The sequence below is a fragment of the Osmerus eperlanus genome, chromosome 1, assembly GCF_963692335.1.
Source record: "Osmerus eperlanus chromosome 1, fOsmEpe2.1, whole genome shotgun sequence".
In the NCBI taxonomy this organism is placed as follows: Eukaryota; Metazoa; Chordata; class Actinopteri; order Osmeriformes; family Osmeridae; genus Osmerus; species Osmerus eperlanus.
The window spans coordinates 25,715,481-25,724,123 of NC_085018.1; the positions used below are offsets into that span (position 1 = coordinate 25,715,481).

The 8,643-nt window shown below is 45.3% G+C and overlaps 1 protein-coding gene across 4 annotated transcripts; it reads left to right on the forward strand.

Annotated features, from left to right (window-relative positions):
• The first annotated feature begins 3,609 nt into the window (after positions 1 to 3,609).
• On the forward strand, positions 3,610 to 8,584 carry fblim1 (filamin binding LIM protein 1). 4 transcript variants are annotated; one of them, XM_062473128.1, is made up of 9 exons: positions 3,610 to 3,776; positions 4,172 to 4,241; positions 5,016 to 5,405; positions 5,635 to 5,792; positions 6,529 to 6,634; positions 6,722 to 6,891; positions 7,224 to 7,402; positions 7,518 to 7,638; positions 7,921 to 8,584. In XM_062473128.1, exons 3-9 carry the CDS (start codon positions 5,024 to 5,026, stop codon positions 8,032 to 8,034), a joined length of 1,230 nt encoding a protein of 409 aa, XP_062329112.1. In that variant the 5' UTR covers positions 3,610 to 3,776; positions 4,172 to 4,241; positions 5,016 to 5,023; the 3' UTR covers positions 8,035 to 8,584. The 4 variants fall into 4 exon arrangements, with proteins under 4 accessions (XP_062329112.1, XP_062329105.1, XP_062329088.1 ...); XM_062473121.1 differs by lacking the exon at positions 4,172 to 4,241; XM_062473104.1 differs by lacking the exons at positions 3,610 to 3,776; positions 4,172 to 4,241 and adding an exon at positions 4,026 to 4,171.
• The last annotated feature ends 59 nt before the right edge of the window (positions 8,585 to 8,643 follow it).

Genomic DNA, 8,643 nt, shown 5'->3' on the forward strand with positions numbered 1-8,643 from the left:
GATTCAACGATGAGGATGCCTTTTGCAGGGGAAATGAGAAGATCTATTTCATTCTACACTTCACTCGTATTTTCAGTTGTAAATGAGCAGCAAAAAAAAAATGCTTTTAAATCTATGTAATCTTTATAAATAATAAGTATGCATTTTTATATAAAATATAGCCGACAGAAATATCAGTTTTAAAAATGTCATTCAAAAACGGACCCCTGTGCAACCGACGCAAGCAAGCACACCCTACAATTTCCCCAGAAATTGTACCCTCTCTAGTTTCACCTGCAAGAGGCAGCCTCATCGTTGAATCAAAACGAATAAATGTGGCAGACCGGTGTAAAAATTGACCTAATCTCTATGACTTAAACGTCCTTTTAAGTTTTTCCCTTCTCGTGATATTTTAAGGAATTTAGCCTACTCATATTGCATTCATTCATGAATAAAGAACCCCCTTTGAAGATTATTGTACGACGTTACCGGCAGTAGAAGATGGAATCGCGATTCAAACAGTACCATCTGCTAACTGAAAGTATGCCCCCAAAAACGTAAATAAGCTTGACATTTATTTAGTGGAAAATCGCTTTCATAAAAAGCTCACTGGTAGCGATCATTGTCAGTAACAACGCCAAGTGCGATATAGCCCTGTGTGGAGAAGCTGCCCCGGTAAATTGTACTACTACAGTACAGTACTAGACTACTGCTGTGTTTGTCTTGGTAGCGATTGCGTTGGTTGAATTTGATTTAACGTTCCGTTGTACGGTTTAGGCTGAAATTTATTATTTTCATGAACAGATTGACAAAGTTTAGGCTGTGGCAATGAAGTTAAGGTTAGTAGTTAGATAGATTTTTGATTTAAGTAAGGGGAGTGCCGAACATGTTCTGTCGCCGTTTGACTTCCTACAGCTGTGTACTGTAATGTTTTTGTAGTGTCTCGCGTAGGCTACAGCGTTTCAGTGAGCAACACTGGTTTGAAACCACAGGTAATGATAATTTCACCCACAAATCGTTTACTTGTAATGTAATGTCATAATAAATCCTACAACGAAAATGTATTTGTGAGGAATGTTTATTTTAACGATTGAAAACAGATGCATCATAGACCACTGTAGTATGTGTTGCCCGGGCAACAGAGGCTAATGTCATGATGCTAATACTTCAGTGAAATAGTAGACTACCATTTCCAAAAGTAGATGTGGGCCTACTTCCTTAATAATATCAGCTAATATTGTACATTACATTTCATAATTGTGTTTCACATCACAAAGTAAAATGAGTAAATAGTTATCACCCTGGCCTCTTTGCTTGTGGCGTTCCTGCAGCTGCCTTGCAGTAATTACTAGGCTAACTATAGCTTTAAAGCTATAGTTAGCCTAGCTATCCCCCAAGTTAACAGATGTGAAACGAACGTTCTGCTACAGGTAGTCACGCGTGTTTTCGTGACGTTAGTGACGTAGTGACGTTAGTAACGTCAGTGACTGTGGCTAGCAAATTAGCCACCGTTAGCTTCACTTTTCACCACAAAAACGCAATTTCTACTTAAACCATGCAACGGAACGTAAATAAAAATACAACCAACGCAATCGCTACCAAGACGAACCTTTTGACACCGCCGTTGTGTATGTAGTCCAAATATTGACTGATCCTTAGGGGGGCGAAAATAAACAATAATAAATAAATAAATATATATGTGAGAGAACAAAGGTTGTGCTCTCGCCGAAGGCTTGAGCACACCCAATAAATATATATGTGAGAGAACAAAGGTTGTGCTCTCGCCGAAGGCTTGAGCACACCCAATAATATATATGTGAGAGAACAAAGATTGTGCCCTTGCCGAAGACAAAGCACACCCAATAACATGCTGTGTGGTGTGGACGACCAACCTTGTGCATTAAAGAGTTCATTTGGGCTGTCTAAGGGCCACTCCCTATCATCAGTCTGTTATCAAGTATCTCCCAGAATGCATCCTGTTTCTCCACCCAGCTGGGATGACCCGGTAGTGTCTGAGCCCGAAGCCATTGTGTGTGCACTTCACTGTACACTAAACTAGATATCCGAAAATAGATCTATCTCTGGTGAACCCAAACCTGAGGGACATTTTACCTTCTGAGAATCTCCACCCAGTAGCCTTTGGAGATGCATCACCCAGTAGCCTTTGGAGATGCATCACCCAGTAGCCTTTGGAGATGCATCACCCAGTAGCCTTTGGAGAGTGCATCACCCAGTAGCCTTTGGAGATGCATCACCCATCACCAAAGTAGATACAAAAACAGAGACAAGACACTGTACATACAGCTGTTGTTTTAGTTTTTAATTGTCACCTAGTTCCTGTCACTACAAAGTGGTGTCAATGAATCATCCTACTGTACAGATACAGTGGTAGAAAGTCTTTTTTTCTGAGAGTAGAATTGCTAGAGACAATACTATATTTGGCAAATTGGACCAGAGCTAGGGTTAGGAAGGAAGGGTATGTGAGGGGACATATGACCAAATGTGCAAATCTCACATTTGGAGGATAAAGTTGGCATTAGGCTTGTGTTGGGTAGGTCTGTGGCCTAATAAAACAACATAAAACGCTGTTTAAACATAGAAAACATCTCTTTATTATCTGAATACGTTTGGGTTGTTGCAGCTGAGTGTTTGCAGAGAGTTCTAAAAGTTTTTTTAGGGGGTGGATGCGGGGGGTGGTGGTGGTGGGGTGTGGGGTGTGGGGGTGGTGGTGGGGTGTGGGGGTGTTGATGGAAGGGGTGGTTGTGGGGGAGAAGCATAGATTTTCTGGGGTGATGTCATCACTGAGCATGCTCCCTCCTGCAGCATTGCATTCCATTCCTCAGACACTGGAACAACACAGACCCTCTGACCTACCAGCTCCCCCTTACCAGTCCCCCCTCCTCTACTCCCCCCCCTCTCTCCCTCTCTCTCACTCTCTCTTCCTCCCTCTCTCTCTTCCTCCCTCTCTCTTCCTCTCCCTCCCTCTCTCCCTCCCTCCCCCCTCTCTCTCTCTTCCTTTCCCTCTCTCTCCCTCTCCCTCTTCCTCTCCCTCCCTCTCTCCCTCCCTCCCTCCCTCCCCCCTCTCTCTCTTTTTTCCTTTCCCTCTCTCTCCCTCTCTCTTCCTCTCTCTCTCTCTACTCTTTTTCACCTCCAGCGCACCTTTGGACTTTGGGTTGTGCCCTGTCTTTTCCACTCTGAAGCTGAATGCCCTTTATGCTTCCTGTGATTTTGTTCCTCCTGTGGTCTTGAACATGGCTTGACTTTGTGAGGCAGCAGGCTGCTCAAGGTTACAGTGTACACCAAGCCAAAACGCTGACAGAACAGAGTCAGGGACTCTGAAAGACAGCAGATTTTTTAAAGCAACTGATTCATAACTCCTATAGACATTCCCTCTTACACCACACACACACACTCCCTTGCTGTAATCCATGTTTCCACATTTTAGATTTTCAACCTTCAAAAAGGATCAAAGCAAACACTTTCATTCAGATAGGGTTATACAAAGAACCCTCTAATCAGACACGCTTCTAACATAATCTTCAGCTTGTGTGTTGAGAAATAGAGTAAGGCATTCCCAGACCCGCACTAAGTCCACACTGAATGAGAGAGTGATAGAGCAGAGTGGGGGAAGGGAAGAGAGAAAAGAGAGAGAGGAAAAGAGAGAGGGCACTCGATGAGGGAGCTAGGGAAAATCAAACTGACAGAACAAAAAGACAGTGCGGTGAGAAGGAGAGAGAGAGAAAAGGGAGAGGAGGTGGAAAATATATAGTTTATATATACAAACGAAAGGGGAAAAGGTGAGTGCAGTACTTGTGTGCTAACCGCCTTTGCACGTATGTGGCTGAGCCTGGGTGACTGCGAGTGTCTACGGCAGAGAGGACATGACTGTGCTTGCGTGTGCGTCTGAGGGACTTTCGTTGGATCGTGTTGTGCTCTTTACCGCATTTCGTAAGAGATTGACCACTCACCTTTTACGGTCGGGGAGTGGTGTTGTAGTTCAGCAGGATAGGGAGACGGGGGGGGGTGGGGGTGGGGGGGGGAAGGAGTGGCTTTCTGTGTAGTTGTCTTTTCTGTTGGAGCCTGCCCGCTCAGCTCAGCAGTGACAATAGAGGACTGAAAGCACCGAGATACAGAGAGAGAAGAAGGAAAGAGAGAATACCCAGTTTGTGTCTGACTACATTTTTCTCTTCAGGTATGTAATGAGCACACAGCACAAGCTGTTAGACACAGGCCACTCTGAAGAGGGACATACCTTGTTCATTGTGATTTTGAAAAGTGTTTCTGTGTGTGTGTGTGTGTGTGTGTTATACTGTATGTATTTTACTGGGTGTCTATGACATATGTTGTACAACAAAGTCACTACTTCAAGTGTTTTACAATACTTTCGGCCTCAATGTTTGCTCAATCCTAAGAATGTCTATTCTACGTGAGAGTTAAGGTTTAGCAATGGCTCTTTTGGTGCCAAGTTCGGTGTGCTTCACCAAAAGAAAATTCCTGTTGTCTTTAGTCACACTGTTTAAGTTGCTCTGTTCAGATTGTGAGCTGTCAACAGTTCACCAAACACCTACTTCTCCACCCTTTACACACACATTTCAACATCAGCTAACACTGAGGCAATAGGCAGGGAACAGGTTGATGTAGCCTTCCCTAAGACGAGTCTGCTATGGGTATGGGTATACATGCAGGAGACTAAATACCACACAGAGCACAGTATACCGTTAGACAGTGAGGATTTCAGCATCAAAGCATTGTCAAACAAGTAACATGACACTGGCCCTCTAACCAAGTCCAACTGGCTAAATACCTCCCACTCACCGCCTTGAATCACTAGCTTTTCAGCGGCTAAAGCGGTGTTGATGATAGGCGATCAGATGCCACGCAGAACTGGCACGATGTGCCCAAATGTGAATTGTCCCAAAAAACGCAGAGCCTCGAGGACAGCCGGTGACTGAGTAACGCCGAGCCTCGAGGACAGCCGGTGACTGAGTAACGCCAAACCTCGAGCGCAGCCGGTGACTGAGTTGCGTGTGTTCCAGAGCCTGCCATGGCGTCCGCAGCTCCTCAGAAGAGGATGGTCTCCTCAGTCTTCATCACCCTGGCGTCTCCTTACCGAGCCACCGTGACTCAGCAACATCATGCCCGCCAAACCCACGACGCCCTGGCCGGAGACATCCAACACACGGCCGTGCAGGTTCACCCGGGGGGAAGTGACACGCTGACACGCAGGAAGGGGAGCGCTGGCACTGAGGCCCGGGGAGGGAGCGCCCAGAAACAGGTGGAGACTGCTACCCTTCCCAAGGTCAGACTGTCAGTCTCTCCTCGACCCTCAACACCCAGCCTCTCGGACCCTGGCTCTGTCCCTGTCGCTGAAGCTGGTCCGGGGGATGCAGAACCCGGGAAGGACACGCCACGGACGACCTCTGAAGGTAGAGAAGCCTGTAAGAGTTAGGAAAACGTCTCCCTTCTAAAATGTATCAGGGGGAAAACATTTGTAACATCACATCTGATGTGAGGCAGCGAACCTTTCGTATTTTGACAGTTGGTGGACGCCTGTATCTGCCGTCAACTATCACCACATTTATACCCAGCACAGAATCAATACATTTCCATTTGTGGCTTAAACCTAACTTTGTTCTCTTGTGTCTCTCCTAAAAGAGCTCTCTCCTTCACCTCCTCCTCCACCTGTGTTTGTGGACACAGACCATTTGACGCAGGGAGCTCCACCCCTGCCCCCTCCACCCATACTTGAGCCCTCGCTGACTGCCCCTCTCAACGGCAGGATCCCTGTCCAAACACCCGCTCCAAACAAACAGGTAGGATTATGTGCTCTACAAGTCTGCTGAGATTCTGAAATTTAAAACAGTCTCTGTTATTGTACCACTCGAACCTCATAACACCCCAGTAAGAAAATTGAAAGTAGCTGAACTGATACTGCTGGGAAACAGATTAGTGTGTTGGTAGGGGGGGGGTGAGGGGGACAGCTGTGTTTTAGATTTTAGAGTCTGTGACACAGCACAAAAACACGTGACTTCTACAGAAAGATTAGTCAAAGAAAGCAACAGGATGTTATCTAAACTGTTGATCTTCCCTTCGGGGCGCGTCACCCTCTACTCAGCCCTATTATGGTGCGCTTCTGCGCTTTCTGGAGAAACAAAGAAAACACAGGGTAATAAACCTGGAAGACTAGCAGAAGGAACGTTGGGTTCAAGCTCACTTTTCCCCTTTTGGTCACAGGGTAATGTATGCATTTCGCTCAGAGCAAAATGTATGATCTCGTGTTTGAGGCCCCTTTCTCCCAAAACACTACTCCCTCCCCCAGCCACCCAATCCTGGAATAGCAGAAAAACAAATGATCAGAAAACTTACAGCAGAAAGGGTCTCATCACGCCTTATGTTTGATAACATCTATTGTCCTGTGATCCCAAGTCAGTTTGTCAAAGTACTGTCGCCACCACGGACAAAAGCGTCATATTTCTTTGTTTGTGTCTCTCTTGCTGCCAGTCGGATGCACACACTGTGGCTTTAACTTAATCACTATTTTACCCTAAGGGAAGAACAGTGAAACCAGATACAAGATCACCGAGTAGTGTGGAGGATCCTAACGATATCCTGGGGGCCCTGGAGGGTCCGCTGGAGCCAGGCATGGAGAGCAGGGGTATGATGCCGGGCTCAGTAGGATCCTACTCTCACAGATGTAATCCTGTATGACTCATCTCTGACTCTTGCTGTGTCTACATTTCAGAGGTGTGCGGCTTCTGCCGGAAGCCTGTGGCTCTCAGTGACCCGGCAATAGATGCCCTGAACCGGACATACCACGACAGCTGCTTCGAATGCAGGCAGTGCCGTATCCCCTTAGCTGGGAAACTGTACTACAACAATGCGGGAATCCCACTGTGTGAAGATTGCTACCAGGTCTGTTCTACTTCAGTAATTAAATGTACTTGTGGTTGTTGATCAAGCGCTATCTTATTTTAAAGCAATAGAACAAATCATAGCGCCACAGATTGGCACATATATAATAAATCATGCACACAGACACACACACTAAGATTACCTATTGATACATTGTACCTTAAAGAATGTGTATAGCCCTTTTTTTACAAGCCATGTCACAGAAGGCTTTGCATACGCCCATAGCACTGCACCTATACCAACCCAGTGAAGGGTATAAGCATTTGATATATATATATTTATTTATGTATAAAGGATTACCGAATTTATCTAATCTTCCGTGTCTGTATCAGGCCAGTTTGGAGCTCTGTTGGGTGTGTGGCGAAGTCATAAAAGACCACGTGATTCGTGCTCTAGAGCGAGCCTACCATCCGGCCTGTTTCACATGTGCAACATGCAGTCAACCCATCGGAGAGCAGAGATTTGCCCAGGGAGAGGTTGGCGAAGTCTACTGCCTTCAAGACTATTACAGGTAAAGGCAGGCTCGTGTAAATCACACGAGATGTTGTGACATCACGTTTGGGCCTAACTAAGACAAAGAGTCGTTCTGAAGTAGTACCTTGTTCTTTCTCTGCCCTGCCACGCAGGAAATATGCTCCCGAGTGTAGTGCGTGCCAGCAGCTGATCATTCCCCGGGAAGACGGCACGGACAGTTACACGGTGGAGTGTCTGGGACGGTCCTTCCATGAGGACTGCTATCGCTGCGAGGTAATCCCACCGATCCGTTAGACACACCGATGTGACAGGACACAGATTCCAACGGCTCTGTGTGCGTGCGTGAGAGCGTGACGTACTGCCACCTGAATGCTTTTTTCTAGAGACTTTTTTTTTTGTGCACGTTATGAATAATATATCTATTAATTATTTTTTTCCAAGCATTTCTTTGCGCTTCTTTGAGAAGGACAGTGAGGAACCATGGATAGCCTGCGATTTATCATGTTGTTCCTGGCTGTGTCCATGACATAAAAATTATTATTTGGCTCTCCTCAGGTCTGCATCACCCAGCTCTCCCCAGAGCCAAACGACCACGGCTGCTATCCGCTGGACGGGAGAGTGCTCTGTAAATCCTGTCACCTCACCCTGGTTCAGTCTGGTCCTCTCTAGGACTGGGGTGATCCACACAACATGACAGACATGACAGACATGCCTCTGGGACGGAGTCGACGAAAAGCTTAAGGAGCAACACCCGTGGGGCAGGATTCCTGAGAACAAACGGAAAAAATAACAGCCGTTGGCATCATTGACAACTGGACTTTGAATGTGTCCTTTGTGACAACATGCTTTTTAAACATTTTTATATATGATTTTTTACATTGGCAAAAGTTAACAGTGGCTTTTGTACTTTTGGATTAATTTGCACTCTTTGTTAACACTTTTGAAATGCACCAAAGATATTTATATTCAACAACGTAAATCAATTGTTTTCTGGTATGCATTCCATGAAGATAATGTAGTGCTGTAAGTTCTTTCCCCTTATATCCTTTCATACAAAAATCCACTAATATATTAAATTTGTCTTTTGATACTTTAAATTTGACATTAATGACCATGGTGTATGTAATGCCAATGTAAGCATGCTGTGTGTATGCTACATATGATCTTCAATAAAGAGAGGTCATTTTGGCCATATTTTACATGGCTATATTGTAGCTAATATTGGAATCCAAACGTTATTATTTATAGAGGACACATACTGTACCGAATAAGTATAAA

Coding starts and splice junctions, on each gene's coding strand:
- fblim1 (XM_062473128.1), top strand. CDS start 5,024: ATGGCGTCCGCAGCTCCTCAGAAGAGGATGGTCTCCTCAGTCTTCATC. Junction 5,793..6,528: donor CACCCGCTCCAAACAAACAG/GTAGGATTATGT, acceptor TTTTACCCTAAG/GGAAGAACAGTGAAACCAGA. Junction 6,635..6,721: donor GCCAGGCATGGAGAGCAGGG/GTATGATGCCGG, acceptor TCTACATTTCAG/AGGTGTGCGGCTTCTGCCGG.